This window comes from Epinephelus fuscoguttatus, linkage group LG18 (assembly GCF_011397635.1).
Source record: "Epinephelus fuscoguttatus linkage group LG18, E.fuscoguttatus.final_Chr_v1".
NCBI lineage: Eukaryota > Metazoa > Chordata > Actinopteri > Perciformes > Serranidae > Epinephelus > Epinephelus fuscoguttatus.
The window spans coordinates 39595104-39612507 of NC_064769.1; the positions used below are offsets into that span (position 1 = coordinate 39595104).

Genomic DNA, 17404 nt, shown 5'->3' on the forward strand with positions numbered 1-17404 from the left:
AGATGAACTGCTTAGAATTTGTTGATCAAAGGTGAAGGTCACTGTGATTATCTCATTCTTATGACTGTGATATTTCAAGTATGCCTTGAAGGAGTTTCCTCAAATTTGACACAAACATCTTATTGGACTCAAGGATAAACTGATTAGAATTTGGTGGTGAAAGGTCAAGGTCACTGTTACTTTGCATCTGTCTCATTCTTGTGAACACAATACCTCAAGAACACCTTAAGGATATTTCTTCAAATTTGGCACAAACTTCTACCGTCTAGGCAACGATGAACTGATTTGCTTTTGGTGGTCAAAGGTCAAGGTCACTGTGAGGATTTTTTTTTTTTAATTTGGCACAAATGGTCAGGGTACCTTCAGGCAGTTCGTTTTTTCGTTTTAAACCAAAAACGAAAAAACGGAAATACCATGGTTTTCCCCGTTTTTTCCTTTTTGGTTTAAAACGAAAAAACGAAAAAAACCGAGAAAGTGGAGCTGTTTTTCTGTTTTTGTTGTCAGAACCAAAAAACGAAAAACGACAAAACCAAATTCAAATAACAGCCCGATTTTGGGTTTTTTTGCAGATTCATTTTTTCATGTATTGTTTTGGACAAAAAGTTGAACGGCGGTGACATCAGAGGCAGAAGTAACTTCAAAATAAAAGACAGGAAGATATGATTGCCTATAAAACTTACAGATATCCTATAAAACTTTCCCATGTATCTTTTATTTCCGCTTACACCTGATGTTTTGCGCATTTTGAAAAGCTGCCTGCCATTGCTGTGAGGAACTTTTTATTCATAAAAATAGAAATAAAATGTTATGATCGCAAATTTTATGGCTACAGTAAAACTTGTTGTTCAACCATAATGTTGCTGTTCAGAGGGAAATCGTCATGCACATTGTTCCCATGAAGGACGTATAGAGATTCCCTCAAAGGTTGTGTTTTAATATTCATTCGCTGAATTGTTTGCAATAAAGTAATCGAGGATATAATAAATTATTGTGTGTGCCGTGTTGTTACTGTTAACACGGGTTTTCTCCATAACGCATCGTTGTGTCAGTGAAGTGTCCAGCTGATGTTTATCCTTTTTACCAGCAGATGGCGGCAGGCCTATGGATTTATTTGCTGTCATTGAAAGCCTGGTTTTCTCTTAGCTTCTGTTGGATTATACAGACCTGCAATTCTTCAGGTTATTGATACGGACAATTCAAATTATATGCAGCATATATTTACTTGTATTCTTTTATATTGTTGTATCACATAGGCCTATGTATTGTTGGCAGAGATGGGCAGCATTTTAATTACATGTATTTAAAATGTTTTATCACCTACTATGACAATAGAAATGTCATACAAAAATACATCCTGTGCCTTTTTTCAAAATCTGATTAATCAAATAAAATAATCAATGATTAATTGAGTATTTTTTAAAAATATATAAGTCAGTGGCAGCCCTAACTGTATGCAACACATCTGATTCATATTATTTTAACCTGTTAGTGTTTCTTGCAATGTCCCTCACAAATAAACTAATAAATACATGAATACAAACACCTTAGCTACTGCTGAACATTAGAATGTGATGAGGAACCTTTAATGTTCATATGAAGGCAAGTGAAGGAGCTGCTATGTTACGTTCTAATAACCTTTCCTATTTTAATTTAAACGTTTTTATGTCAACCTCCCAGTGAGGTGCAGTTTCCTCATCGCTGCCCTTTGCACTGAGGCCCTTCAGACTGGACCGCTATGGACAGAGTGTAGGGTGGTCCTCCTTACTGCTGGACCTGACCTGTACTGGGATAACATAGTCTTGCAACAGTGAGCCTCAACAAATATCCACTTCATGAAAACTGGGATTAAAAACTACAACTATGTTATCATTTATGACCTGGATGTGATTGCAAGTCCATAAAACCAAGCAACTGTATTAATGTCTGTGTTGTATTTGTTTAAATAGTCCTAAAGAATGATGCTAGCAGCATTGTCACTCTTACGCTCCTCAGTTTGTTTATACTTTGAATATAAGTGGCACAGTAATGACAGATTCAAAATGTAGTGTGTACCAGTTAAAGTTACTAGTATTAAGGTCAGGCTTGTGTTGACCACAACATGTGTAAAGTGGGGACCACAAGCAGTTTGATAACAAATCTTTATTTTTCAATGATCACAAGAAAAAAACCCTCCTGTTTTGTCCTGGCTGGAATTAAAAATGAAATGGTCAGGAGACTCTCGCTCTGCTCAGCGTTGCCGGGGACGTGTCTGCCGGGCGGTTTGGACTGGTGATTCTCAGGAGCAGCACATACTGCGCGGAGGCCCCATCTTCATCCTGCCTGAGCCATGATGACTAGGGATGTGAATCTTTGGGTACCTCACGATTCCATTTTGATTCTTGGGGTCACGATTCGATTCAAAATCAATTCTTGATTCAAAACGATTCCCGGTTCAAAAATTGATTCTTGATTCAGTACATAGGGGTGTTTAATTTCTACTCCAGTCTGCTGTGCATGAAGAGAGACAGTGTGGAAAATTATGGCATGAAAGCAGAGTAAAGTATGTACAAAATTATATGATTTTTATATTTGAAAAAGTCAAATCAACTGATTGCAATAATCAAACATAGAAAGGCAAACTTAAGACAAAAGGTAACATTTATTCACGCTTAACTTGCACAAATGAAAACTGAATTCTCAGTGACTTCAAGAATAATAGATTCAAGTTATCAAAAAGTAAATTAAAAGTGCTGCTTAGGGTTGGGCATCAAGAATCGAATTGAACCTGTTCTCACATTTCAATTTCATCAGAATCATTAAGAAGTTTTAATTTCAATTCCCCTAAACAGTTTGTAAACAATTTTCATCCGTGCTTTGTCTTTGGTTTGCAGTCCATCGACCGCCAGTAAAACAAGGAAGAAGCAGCCACCGAAAAACCATGAAGAAGCCGCAGAAAAACAACTCACCTCATTTCGACAATGCAAACATTTTGAACCCACCTCTTAAAAGAATCAGAACAGGAATCGTTAAAATTCAAACGCTGCCCGATCCTAGTGCTTTTTTGAAAAAAAAAAAAATTAAAAATCGATTCTTTGGATTAATTAATCGATTCGGAAACGTCAAAGAAAAGAATCGCGATTTTCATGTGAATCGATTTTTTTTTTTTTTTTTTCAAAAAAGTTTGCATTGTCAGGTCAGTTGTTTTTTTGGCAGCTTCTTTGTTGTTTTACTGGCGGTCGACGGACGAAGCGGTCTATAGGGGTCCAGTCTGGAGGGCCTCAATGCAAAGGGCAGCGATGAGGAAACTGCACCTCACTGGGAGGTTGACATAAAAACGTTTAAATTAAAATAGGAAAGGTTATTAGAACGTAACATAGCAGCTCCTTCACTTGCCTTCATATGAACATTAAAGGTTCCTCATCACATTCTAATGTTCAGCAGTAGCTAAGGTGTTTGTATTCATGTATTTATTAGTTTATTTGTGAGGGACATTGCAAGAAACACTAACAGGTTAAAATAATATGAATCAGATGTGTTGCATACAGTTAGGGCTGCCACTAACTTATATATTTTTAAAAAAATAATGTATTAATCATTGATTATTTTATTTGATTAATCAGATTTTGAAAAAAGGCACAGGATGTATTTTTGTATGACATTTCTATTGTCATAGTAGGTGATAAAACATTTTAAATACATGTAATTAAAATGCTGCCCATCTCTGCCAACAATACATAGGCCTATGTGATACAACAATATAAAAGAATACAAGTAAATATATGCTGCATATAATTTGAATTGTCCGTATCAATAACCTGAAGAATTGCAGGTCTGTATAATCCAACAGAAACTAAGAGAAAACCAGGCTTTCACTGACAGCAAATAAATCCATAGGCCTGCCGCCATCTGCTGGTAAAAAGGACAAACATCAGCTTGACACTTCACTGACACAACGATGCGTTATGGAGAAAACCTGTGTTAACAGTAACAACGTGGCACACAATAATTTATTATATCCTCGATTACTTTATTGCAAACAATTCAGCGAATGAATATTAAAACAACCTTTGAGGGAATCCCTATACGTCCTTCATGGGAATAATGTGCATGTATAGGTCCAGTTTATGCATGTGTGTGTTCGGACCTGTGTGTAATTGACAACAGAGTGAAAAATTGAATTTCCCCTCGGGGATTAATAAAGTATATTAAAAAAAAATATAATTAAACAACATTATGGTTGAACAACAAGTTTTACTGTAGCCATAAAATTTGCGATCATAACATTTTATTTCTATTTTTATGAATAAAAAGTTCCTCACAGCAATGGCAGGCAGCTTTTCAAAATGCGCAAAACATCAGGTGTAAGCGGAAATAAAAGATACATGGGAAAGTTTTATAGGATATTTCTAAGTTTTATAGGCAATCATATCTTCCTGTCTTTTATTTTGAAGTTACTTCCGCCTCTGATGTCACTGCCTTTCAACTTTTTGTCCAAAACAATAAATGAAAAAATGAATCTGCAAAAAACCAAAATCGGGCTGTTATTTGAATTTGGTTTTGTCGTTTTTCGTTTTTTGATTCTGACAACAAAAACAGAAAAACGGCTCCACTTTCTCGTTTTTTCATTTTAAACCAAAAAGGAAAAAACGGGAAAACCACGGTATATCCGTTTTTTAGTTTTTGGTTTAAAACGAAAAAACGAACTGCCTGAAGGTACCCTGACCACAAATGTCCACTGTGAGAGAAGGATTAACGTTTGTAATTTGTTAGTCAAAGGTCAGGGTCACTATGATCTTTTCTGTTTCATTCTTGTGACTGTGATATCTCAAGAATGCCATTGAGGAAGTTCTTCAAATTTGGCACAAATGTCTAGTTGGACTAAACAATAAAGTTATTAGAATTTGGTGGCTAAAGGCCAAGGTCACTGTGACCTTCCCTTTGTCTTATTCTCATATCTGTGATATCTCAAGAACACCTTGAAGGAATTGCTTCAAATTTCGCACAAACTTCTACTTTGAGTCAAGAATGAACTAATTAGAATTTGATGGTCAAAGGTCTAAGTCACTGTGACCTTACCTCCATCTCATTGTTGAAACTGGGATATCTCAAGAACACCTTTAGGGAGGTTCTTTAAATTTGGCACAAATGTCTGTTGAACTGATTAGAATTTAGTGGTCAAAGGTGAAGCTCACTGTGACCTCAGAAAACACGTTAACTCAAGAAATCATCAATCAATCAATCAATTTTATTTATACAGCCCAATATCACAAATCACAATTTGCCTCACAGGGCTTTACAGCATACGACATCCCTCTGTCCTTATGACCCTCACAGCTGATCAGGAAAAACTCCCCAAAAAACCCTTTAACGGGGAAAAAATGGTAGAAACCTCAGGAAGAGCAACTGAGGAGGGATCCCTCTTCCAGGACGGACAGACGTGCAATAGATGTCGTACAGAACAGATCAACATGATAAATTAACAGTAATCCACATGACACAGGGAGACAGAGAGAGAGAGAGAGAGAGAGAGAGAGAGAGAGAGAGAGAGAGATGCAGGTAATGACAGTAGCTTATAACAACATTATTGAAAGTAATAATATTATAGTTATAGTTCTGGCTACTGTGGTACAATATGTTGAAAGTATGTATTAATATCTGGCAGTATACATGTGTGACAATAGTCATATGTGTATAATAACAGTAGAAGTATGACTAATGACTAATGATGGCAGCAGCAGCAGCAGGAGGCATCTGGCAGGACCACGGCAGCAGCACAACCACACACGTCACGCTGTCCAGGCACCGCTGTGATATGAGTTAATCTGAGAGACAGTGGAGCACAAAGGCTCCGGAAAAATCATGTGGTTATCATGACAAAATTGTTGTTCTGTAAAAGGAAAGCGACATGTTTAGTGGGATGCTCCTGTAAACTCTTATTTATTAACCTCCACAGTGGAGAGAAATTTGAAACTTATATTAGAGCTCTAAACTCTAATGTTCCCTCTTTTATCAGTATGATGGATATTTTAGTCAGAAAAAAAGAGTTGTTTTAAAAAAGACACTCTTGTGTTCCTGTGTTGATTGATAGTGCAGATAATTCTAACAACCTTCAATCAGTCTATATCAGGTACCGTCCGCTTTCCTCTGCCCTTATTTGAAGACCATCTTTTATTAGAGAGTTTACAGTAGGGGCTGTTATTCTGTCAGTGGTGTGTCTTTGTTACAGGAACACACTGCAGGTGACTCACTTCCTCTCTGGAAATCATCCACTGATTCAATTCTCAATTTGCAAAAATCCTCTTTAGCTTTCTTCCCGGCTAATCTGCATCCTAATTCTTATTCCTCCCCAACATGAACTCCCCCTCCCTCCCCCTTCCTCTCTTTCTATCTCAGGCTCTGATGTAACGCCGAACTACAGCGACAGCAGTCCATCCAACATCACCATGAGCCTGTGGTGTACCTGCAGGGGCACCGGCAATCAGGAGCGCGAGTGTGACGCTTTCCACCGGGACTTCACACACAACACCTGCCTCAGTGAGTCCTCACTTTGTGTTATCTTCTACACGTACAAAGGCCAAATTTAGACACAAAACCAAGCCGATTAAAAACAAGAATAAAATCCTCCACAGTCCAGTCAAGAGCACTTCTGCGGTTTGATGGGAGAGTAACGGCTTAGGTCAGGGCTGAATTTATGACTGCAGCACCCACCCACCCCCCCCCAACACACACACACACACACACACACACACACACACACACACACAGATTCAGATCTAACTGGACCTGCTGGTTCTTGTTAGCCAAAAATAACAAATACAAAAGCTCTTTCATACCATCTGTTGTCTCCAAACATAACTCTGTGAGGAGAGGCACACAGAACACCAAGTCCGAATATCTCAAGACTGCAAAACTTACCTTATTTATTTTTAATAATTTTTTAGAATATTTTTGACTCCTGTCCTCCTAGTTTTTTCCCTATGTTGTATTTATATGATATGTTTATGATATGCTTCGTGATTTTCTGTTTTATTGCTGCTGTGCATTCAATCGCTCTTTGGGGACAAAAAAACGTATCATTACTGTGAATTCTCAGATATGAGAGTTTCTAATTTCCCTGCTCCCCAGTTAAACTCAAAACTTCCTCTGTGTTAGCCTGTTTTTCTTCAGTGTAATGTCCATTTAGACATTTTGTTTATAAAGCGCAGTACCACAAATCACAGTTTGCCACAGGGCTTTACAGCACACAACATCCCTCTGTCCTCTCACCCTGACAGCAGATAAAGAAAAACTCCCCAAATAAACATCTGTTCATCTATTGCACGTCTGTCCGTCCTGGAAGAGGGATCCCTCCTCAGTTGCTCTTCCTGAGGTTTCTACCATTTTTTTCCCCGTTAAAGGGTTTTTTGGGGAGTTTTTCCTGATCAGCTGTGAGGGTCATAAGGACAGAGGGATGTCGTATGCTGTAAAGCCCTGTGAGGCAAATTGTGATTTGTGATATTGGGCTTTATAAATAAAATTAATTGATTGATTGATTGATTGATTGATTGATTGATAAACCTTTGACCTCAGGAAGAGCAACTGAGGAGGGATCCCTCTTCCGGGACGGACAGACATGCAATAGATGTCGTACAGAACAGATCAACACGATAAATGTACAGTGATACACATGACAAAATGATACATAAAAAAACAGAGCCAGCTCTAACTGTAAGAGCCACTCCTACCTATAAGTATCAGTCCTAACTGTAAGAGCCAGTCCTAACTGTAAGAGCCGGTCCTAACTATAAGTATCATCCCTAACCATAAGAGCCAGCCGTACCTATAAGAGCCAGTCCTAACCATAAGAGCCAGTCCTTACTATGAGAGCCGATCCCAACTATAGGTATCAGCCCTAACTGTAAGAGCCAGCCCTAACTATGAGAGCTGGTCCTAACTATAAGTATCAGCTCTAACTGTAAGAGCCAGCCCTAATTAATGGAATAAATGAATGTACAACAAGTGACTCACAAACGTGTCAAGTTTGTAAATAAATGCACTTCATTTTTAAGTACAGTGAATTTACAGCACAGAGCTTTTATTTAGTGCCGTTTCCTGCTGTTGAGTGAGTGACTAACAGACAGCTACTTGAGAGAGACATTAAACTAGTTCCATGACATGGCCGAATCCACGTATGATGCTAAATGTATTACCATGTGGGACCTCGAACTGATGACTAAGGAGGAAAATGGACCCCGCGGCTGGATCGGTTGGGAACCACTGCTCGGATGTATGACGGAGTCTGACCATTGAGAGCTTTGTAAGTGAATAGAATGATGCTACAGGGAGCCAGTGCAGAGAAGCTAAAACAGGAGAAATATGATCTTCTTTCTTAGTTCTCGTCAGTACATGTGGATCAGCTGGAGAGAAGAAATTACAGTAATCCAGCCTGGAGGTAACAAATGCATGGAACAATCTTTTTGAGACAGGATATGACTGATTTTTGCAGTATTGCGCAAATGAAAGAGCACAGTCAGTGAAGCTTGTTTTATTAGTGTTAAATGACAAATCTTAACCATTCATCAGTAAAATAACAGAGTCATGTCAGGTGTCACAAAGTCTTTTAGCCTTTGATTTATAGGTGGTAGGTTTTTATATATTTATAGAAAAAAAAAAAAAAATATATATATATATATATATATATATATATATATATATTTATAGGTTTATTTCAATGTGAAAAAACACCAGATAGAGTTGAGTCTTGTTGATGGTAGCTGAACATCGATCAGCCATTTAAAGAGCTGATATAAATTCTTATGTGAGAGAGACTCAAACTGATAATCAAAATAATTGCGAATTAATTGTCTGCAGTTTCAGCTCGAGTTGGAGGTTCTTGTGGAGCAGGTGTCAGAGTGTGGAGTGAATTAAATGGACAGGGAAGTCCTCACGATCACAGTAACATAAAGTGTGTGAAGTGTGTGAGGTGTAAGGCACCGTATGTATAAGTGGGGAAAAAAAGAAAGTGTGGGCGAGGCAGATAATTGAGGAGAAAGGTTAGGCGGAGGAGGAAGACTAGAGAAGTGTGAGATGACGTGTTGAAGATCCCAAGACACCTTCTTTAAATAACACTAACCCAACTACAATATCACCTCTGCACCTTCTCCTCCTCCCCCCCGATGTGAACATATACATGCATGTCCACGTGCCAAATGTGAAGGGCAGCAAAGCAAAACCATGTCAGTATACTTTATAATCAGAGCTTTATTTTATCCTGCATTAAACATTGTTGGAATCTAATCATACAGATCACAGAGGGTCTGAAGATTGAATCTGATCAGCTGTGGGCGGGCTCAGAGATGTTGTACACTGGGCCTTTTCTTTGGTTTTATACCAGTGAACATTACGCTTGGGAACAAAACTACATGGTTCAGGAAAAGATTGATGTTTGGTTAAAATAACTTTAGTTGTCATGATTACAATAAATCACTGTTGTCCAGTTTTGTAGTCAAGACAATCTAAAACAAGACCGAGTCAAGACCAGACCACTGAGGAGGGTTTCACATCAGGGATCCAGGCCTGGGTCCATGAAGCCGCGACCTCAGAGTCCACTTTGTTGAATTAGTGCGAACACTGTGCACTGTAACCTGTGCACCATACAGCGTGACATGGGTGCCAGGCCATTGCTCCAACAGCCCAAAACTGTCAAAAAAATGTCCCATTGGACCCAAAGCCTATTTTTCTGATTGGCTGTTATCCCAAAAACAAATGCCAATATCTGCAAAGTTCCATTTCTTCCAACACACTCTCCCTGTAATAAGTTTAGTTTTTCCAGCAGTGTTTGAGCCACCAATCCCGGGTGTTCTTCACCAACCCATCCCTGCTTTTAGTGTGACTTCTGTTCCACCAAACATCAGTGTTTAAACCCAAAACATGATAGTTTTAGTTTCCCAGCATCATTTGAGCCACCGATCCTGGGTGATTTTCCCAACTCTTTGCAGGGTTTCCCAGTGGCGTTCCCTGCTGGGGTTTTTACAGATCCTTTGTGGCATTTCTCAGCTGCATCTTAGCTACTAATCCTGGGTATTTTTCACCAACCTGTCCCTGCTTTTCCAGCGACTTTTGTGCCACCAAATGTTGATGTTTCAACCCAAAACATGATAGATAGCTTCAGTTTCCCTGCATTACTTCAGTCACAGTCTCAGGTGGTTTATACTTACCCTTTGCTGCGTTTCCCAGTGGTATTGGAGCCACCAATCCCAGGTATTTTTCACCAGCCTGTCCCTGATTTTCCAATGACTTTCATGCCACCAAATGTGGGTGTTTTAACCCAAAACATGATAGTTTCAGTTTCCCAGCAGCAGTTTTGCAAGTGGTCCCAGATGTTGTAACTGACCGCTGGCGGCGTTTCCCAGTGGGGTTTCCAACCGGGGATTTTACAGACCCTTCGCGGCATTTCTCAGCAGCATTTGAGCCACTGATCCTGAATGTTTTTACTGACCCTTCACAGGGTCTCTCAGTGGGGTTCGTACAGACCCTTTGCAGCTTTTCAAAGCTGATTTGAGCCACCAATCCTTAGTGTTTTTCACCTAGCTGTCCCTGCTTTTTCAGCAACTTTTGTGCCACCAAATGTAGGTGTTTTAACCAAAAACATGACAGTTAGTTTCTGTCACTTGAGCCATGGTCCAGAGTGGTTTTTACTGACCCCTGCTGCCTTTCCCAGTGGCATTTGTGCCACCGATCCTGGATGTCTTTACCAACCCTTAGCAACATTTCCCAGTGGGAAATGCCCTCCCTGCTTTTCCAGCAACTTTTGCGCCACCAAACGTGGTTGTCTTAACTCCTAAACATGATCTTTTCTGAACCATAACCAAGTGTTTTTTGTGCCTAAATATAACCATACATTAACCACAGCCTCGCTGACAAATTTAACATATTCATCACAGGAAACGCTGAAGTGACGTACTGTAAACTGGCTGGTGGCTGGTATAGCAACATTACTTCTGCTTTAATGAGTCAAAACTGCATTCCACCATTACACATTTGTTCAGTAAAGCCTGGACTTCACTGTTGTATGATCTGTTGTATAAAGATACTGTATGTTGTCACAAGCCAAAAACTCTATTTTCTGTCTTTAAGTCACACTGAAAGCAGAATCTCTTCAGCCTGACAGGAGTTTTAAAATTCTGTTTTCGTGTGGACGGGAGACCAAAACAGAGAAAGATATCTGTACCTGGAAAAACAAGTTCTCAAGAACAATCTTCACTTGTGTTAACATGTCAGTCGGCCCACAGAGGCAGAGACGCAGCCTTCACCTCATGTTGAGTGGACTGCTTTCATTAATCATTCATCAAAGACGTCAGAGTGGATCATACTACAGACAGTAACCCACTGCTCTCTAATGACTTATTTCTGTTCAGTGTGTTGGAAATTCTTCGTTCGGTGACCACGCTGCCGTTCCAGCACGGTGCTGTGGTTGAGATTTTAAAGATTAAATTTTCTGTTCTATTTCTTCAAATTAATAGTTTGGGTCCATCTGACATTGCATCCTGACATCTGTCCAACCTTGGTGTGACATCATCCTGGTTTCTCACTATATTCATTTTTCATTTACAACAAAAAAGTGGCTTTGTTAAAACGTTGATGTCGCACCAACAAAATCCACACTAAGCAAAGTTCAACTTTGACATCCTAATGTGGGGTGACGGATAATCTGCTTTTGATTTTCAACTAAAATCCAGCATCTGTGTGGGAAGGTTGACGTCAACCAACGATGGGTTTTAGCGAATGTCTGATGTTAACTTCCAGTCACAATGCAACATTTATCCAACACTAGAGGTGAATGTTGAGCTGATCTTGGGTTTTGACGTCAACCTGATTTTTAATTTCTACCTAAAATTAAACATCTGGCCAGTGTTAGAAGGTTGATGTCTGTCCAACGTCGGGTTTTGGCATCGAATTGACATTGATTTCCAAATAAAATTTAATGTCTGTCTAATGTTGGAAGATTCATGTCAACCCAACTTTGGATTTCGGCAAATATCCCCTTTTCAATTCCAACCACAATGCAACATTTATCCAACACTGGAGGCTCAGGTCGAGCCGATCTTGGGGTTTGACGTCAACTTGATTTTCATTTCCACCCAGAATTTAACATCTGTCCAGTATTGGATGCTTGATGTCAACCCAACTTTGGATTTTTGTCAAATATCTGGTGTTCAATTCCAACCACAATGCAACATTTATCCACTGATGGAGGTTCTTGTTGAGCCAATGTTGGGTTTTGTTGTCAATTGATTTTCATTTACAACCAAAAAGAAACGTCTGTCCAATGTTAGAGTCGAACACCTTTCTGACATCCAGCACCAACTAGGTATTTATTAAAGATGGGAGCTGACTTAGACAGTGCGTACATGCTCTGTATCTGTAGGCCTATGTATTCTTTATGCTGATGTTTGTCAGCCTTCACAAAGTGTTTACTCCTCCTCTTGGCGTCCAAACATTGAACCATCATCTGTGTGTTTGTTGCATTTCTTCTAAAAGATTAGAAGATAAAAAGATTTTTGGCACGTGTCCGAGGTCAGTGGATCCCCTGAATATAACACTGTTTAAAAAACGACAAAGATTTCCAAAGAAATTTCAATTTTCAGGTCAAAATTGGATTTTCAGAGTGCATTATTCAGATGTGAACAGATAATGCTGTTACACGAGCTGTGAACTGCTTGTAGCCAAAGCAGCGTGCCTTTCAGGCCTCAAAGAGTTTTCATCAGATTTGCTGTGGAGTGCAGGATGAAGGTCGATGTTGTACATATGTCATGTTGACCTCGCGATGTGATATTGAAAACTGACAGTTTGAGGGACTGAACAATAGATGGGAAAATGATGGGCTGAAGTTAGGGGCTGTACAACAGGCAGAGGAGCTTTTCTTTCTTATTTTTTATCATAAATGCCTCAGACAAGTTTTACGTTCTTCTGGCACTCCTCTGATTATATACACAACCTCCTGGGGATGAATATTTTTCCCCAGAATGAAACATTCTCTGTCAAATCCTGGGAAACTGACTTGCTTTAAGGTATAACTTCAGCTACAGTCAAAACTCACTGGTCGTATTTCAAGCACGACTAACTTCCTAAAAGAGAAATATGCACAAACCTCTGAGTATCCAACTAAACCACTGAGTGTATTATATGGTTGTATAAATAATTTTTAAGGCAAAAGAATCTTAATCAAAATGAGAATGAACAGAGCAACCTGATCTCACAGAAACACATGAAATGACCACAAACTCTGTGTCAGATTGAGGAGGACTGCTCTCACACCTGCCCTGTTTGGTTCGGTTCAATCAAACTCAGGTGTGTTTGCCCCCTCAGTGCGGTGCGTTTGTGCAGGTGTGAACACAGCAAATCAACCGGACTGAGACCTTCTTGAAGAGGTGGTCTCAGTCCGGTTCCAAAGGAACTCTGGTGCGGTTGGTTTGTGGTGAGAAGGTGTTGCGACCTGGATGTGAAGCAACTGCAGTCACATGACACATTGTTTGGGTTAAACATGAGCATGTTACAGTCCTGGAGGATTATTAATGTGCACCTCCTCCTGTACTGCCTTAATATGCACATTCAGCACATCCAATGCATCAAAACATTGTTTTCTAGTTGGAGCCGCGTTTGCCTCGTTTTCAAACTGTATGCTTTGACTAAAATGAACAATGACAGCAATATAGTCCACGATGAGCAGCACTAAAATCAACCTGCGTAGTCGTTTCATTCTCGTGAATGTGGTATCATAAGAACACCTTGAGAGAATTTCTTCAAATTTGGCACAAACATCCACTTGATCTCAACAGTGAACTGATGAGAATTCGGTGGTCAAAGGTCACTGTGGATCTGACTCATTCTCCTTACTGTGTTTTCACAATATTTGGCACAAATGTCCACTTTGACTTAAGAATGAACGGATTAGATATTGATGGTCAAAGGTCAAGGTCACTGTGACTTTCAATTTTTCCAATTCTTGTGAATGCGATATCTCAAGAACACCTTGAGGGACTTTATTCGACTTTGGCACAATCGTCCACTTGGACTTCAACAGTGAACTGATTAGAATTCTAGGGTCAAAGGTCAGTGCGTTTCATTCTCCTTAATGGGTTTCTACAAATGTGGCACAAATGTCCACTTTGACAGAAGAATGAACGGATTAGATATTGATGGTCATAGGTCAATGTGACCTTCAATCGCTCCCATTCTTGTTGATGTGATATGTCAGTAACACCTTGAGGGAATTTGACACAAACGTCCACTTAGTTTCAACAATGAACTGATTAGAAATTGGTGGTCAAAAGTCAAAGGTCACTGTGATCTCCAATCCATCCCATTCTTGTTGATGTGATATCTCAATAACACCTAAAGAGAATGAAATAAAATTTGGCACAAACATCTACTTGGACTGATGAATAAACTGATTGGAATTTGGCTCATGAAGGTCAGTGTGATCCCACTAAACGTGTTTCTGGCCATAACTCCAGAATTCATTCACTAATTTTGTCCAAACTTGACACAAATGTCTAACAGGATAAAATAATGAAGGTCAAAAGGTCAAAGGTCAGCTTGACTGTGACATCATCATGTTTTAACGTCATATCTCAGGAACAGAAGGGGAGACATTTGGTCAGATACTGAATTGGTGACTCTAATCTTGAAACTGCAGACTGTTTAAAAGAATAAACTTTTTTTTTGTATCAGGCTGTAAACATGTTTATTTCTACATGTTAACATGGAGGTCTGTGGGGACTGACCCGCTCTTGTAGCCAGCCTCAAGTGGACGTTAGAGGAACTGCAGGTTTTGGTGTTAATTTTCAGGCTACATGAGTGTGACATATATTTAGTTCCTATCAGTTTATGTTAGTTTTTCCCATTTTCCAATTATTATATTTCCTGGGAATCTGTTCATCTGGAATTAAACCTACAACCTCCAGTTTTGCAAGAGAAACTATGCAGAAAGGCCAAATATAACGCCAACATGTGTTTACACTTTTACCGTAGTTCCATCATTCAGTTTGACTATTTGGGCCACGCTACATGGTTTTCAGACTCAGTTCTTCTTTTCTGGATTAATGGAGGTAAATGATTAAAAAAGCTATTTTGTGACCAGCAAACACAATCAAAAAATTATGAATGGGAGTAGAACAAAGATAGAAAATGAGGCAGAAAATTAGATCATTTGCCAACTTTGTGCATGAATACAAATACAGATATTTCTGTGTAATAAACTGATTCAGATTACTCCCCCAGGAAAAATAAAGACAGGAAGTAAAATGAGTCTGTGTGCAAACAATAATTTAGCTGTCAGTGTGTAATTTGGATAATAGCAGTGTAAAGAGGCTCTAATATTGGTAACCGCTCTCCCTCTTTGTGTCTGCCCTCTGACTCTCCCGTCACAGAGAACGCCATCCAGTCGTTTGGTTACGGCTCAGAGGGAGGGACTCTTCTTGTCACCGAGCCGTCGTCCACCTTCTTACCCCCTGCCCAGCCGCCAATCATCTCCAAACCTGCTCCCTCTCTGCACGGCAATGCAATCAAACCCATGGACAGTGCTTGTATGTTCTCCACCTGTGCCAACCTGCAGGTGAGTGCTCCTGTGTCGGCTGTATTTATGAGTTTTCAGCTCACATTCCCTGCAGATGGTTCAGACTGCAGAATCTGCACTTTAGGCAGGTCTTATGTTGAGTTTCAGCGATTATTCTTTGGGGTAAAATATTCAGATAAACCCTCTGTCTGTCACACAGCCTCCTGTCCAGAACTTTAAACCCGTTTTTTCTAAACTTCACTGCCTGTGCCGTTACTGTTCTCTGTTTCCGAGGGACAGAACATCAATACACCACGGCAGTTTTGTCTCGTATTTATGGGGAAGTGAGGATGAGTCCAACCGACTGTAGGAAGAGAAATAAATGCACGCAGTGGAACACATCCAGACCGGACTGGGGACGTCTGAGCAGAACAGATTTATGTGCTTTGCTCTTCTTCACCTTCACACACATTAGCGTCATCATGCATCCTGCATCCAGGGAAAGTGGGAACCCATCCATTATGTACAGGGAAGAGGTGTAAGGCTGGAGGTTAAAGGCCAATATAAATTGCTATCCATTATGTAAGAGATTTAAAGCATGAATTATAAAATACCTCGACATATAAAGTGAGTGGATGTTTCACTGCTTTTTTTCTAACTCACTGACACACTTTGTTGTGGAGATTAAGTTACTCCAGGAGATGATATGTGTAACACCCTCCAATGATAAAATATGAGATGAAGAATATATAAAAACTGTATGAAGGAGCACGACGACAACAGAGTTCATCCTGAGTTTATCTAGAGCTTACTGAGCACAGTTCACACACAGTATTCAGCCCACTCAACCCAACATGAATTGTTGGCGTTGTACGTTTCTCTCAGCCACTGATACATCTGTACGTATCAATCAATCAATTTTATTTATACACAGCCTCGTCGTCACCGTGATGACGAAGGTCCCCTTACCTTAACAACCAACTCATTTTAATTCAAACCAAGCTCTTTCTCTGAAGGTAACGCAGATGTTCTGAGCTGGTCTGTATCAGAGGCGTCAGATTATAAAACATAGGGCTCGGACAGATCACGTCTTTGTCGTTTCATTTTGAGGACTCGTCACTGGTCATAGTTTTAATTGATGAATTTATTGATGACTTTGACAGTGGAGTTGACACAGTGTGGTTTTCCATTTTTATTCCATCACTGTTCAGTCAGGTCAGCGCCAGCTTTGTGCAGAACTCAGAGTTCAGATGAGTTGGAGCCACAGTTTCCCTCGACCCCTCCCACAGCTCATATCTTCTGTTTGCTCATTGCGATGCTCTCCTAAACTCAGCCATGCCTTGGGGTCCTCGGTGTTTCCCTTTATGTGCAGCCTGCAGACATCTGTGTAGCACAGGGTGGTTTCTGCTGCCAGCGGCTCGCTAAAGATACAGCCAGGCTGTTTCCCTTTCAGCTGACGTGACTGAGCTGCTGCAGGTGAAACTAAGACTGGACTGTATGCTTCAACTTTTGACGGTGTTCATGAGCCTGTTGTTTTTTAAACACCTGCATGAACCATGTGAACCACGTGTATTATGTCAATTCAATCAATCAATCAATTTTATTTATAAAGCCCAATATCACAAATCACAATTTGCCTCACAGGGCTTTACAGCATACGACATCCCTCTGTCCTTATGACCCTCACAGCTGATCAGGAAAAACTCCCCAAAAAACCCTTTAACGGGGAAAAAACGGTAGAAACCTCAGGAAGAGCAACTGAGGAGGGATCCCTCTTCCAGGACGGACAGACGTGCAATAGATGTCGTACAGAACAGATCAGCATAACAAATTAACAGTAATCTGTATGACACAATGAGACAGAGAGAGAGAGAGAGAGAGAGAGAGAGA

General features: G+C 39.9%; 2 protein-coding genes across 3 annotated transcripts in view; one reads left to right on the forward strand and one right to left on the reverse strand.

The window, feature by feature from the left end:
• gfra2b (GDNF family receptor alpha 2b) overlaps positions 1-17404 on the forward strand; it is a 180881-nt gene that overhangs the window by 130861 nt on the left and 32616 nt on the right. For both annotated transcript variants that reach the window (XR_007451685.1, XM_049603832.1), the window contains exons 7-8: positions 6373-6513; positions 15390-15574. Coding sequence is in view for 1 of the 2 variants with exons in the window: in XM_049603832.1 (XP_049459789.1) it covers positions 6373-6513; positions 15390-15574 (326 nt within the window). In the remaining variant the exon portion in view is untranslated. The remainder of the gene's footprint in view (positions 1-6372; positions 6514-15389; positions 15575-17404) is intronic.
• Positions 1-17404, reverse strand: part of LOC125905703 (uncharacterized) — a 220719-nt gene that overhangs the window by 27432 nt on the left and 175883 nt on the right. The window lies entirely within an intron of this gene.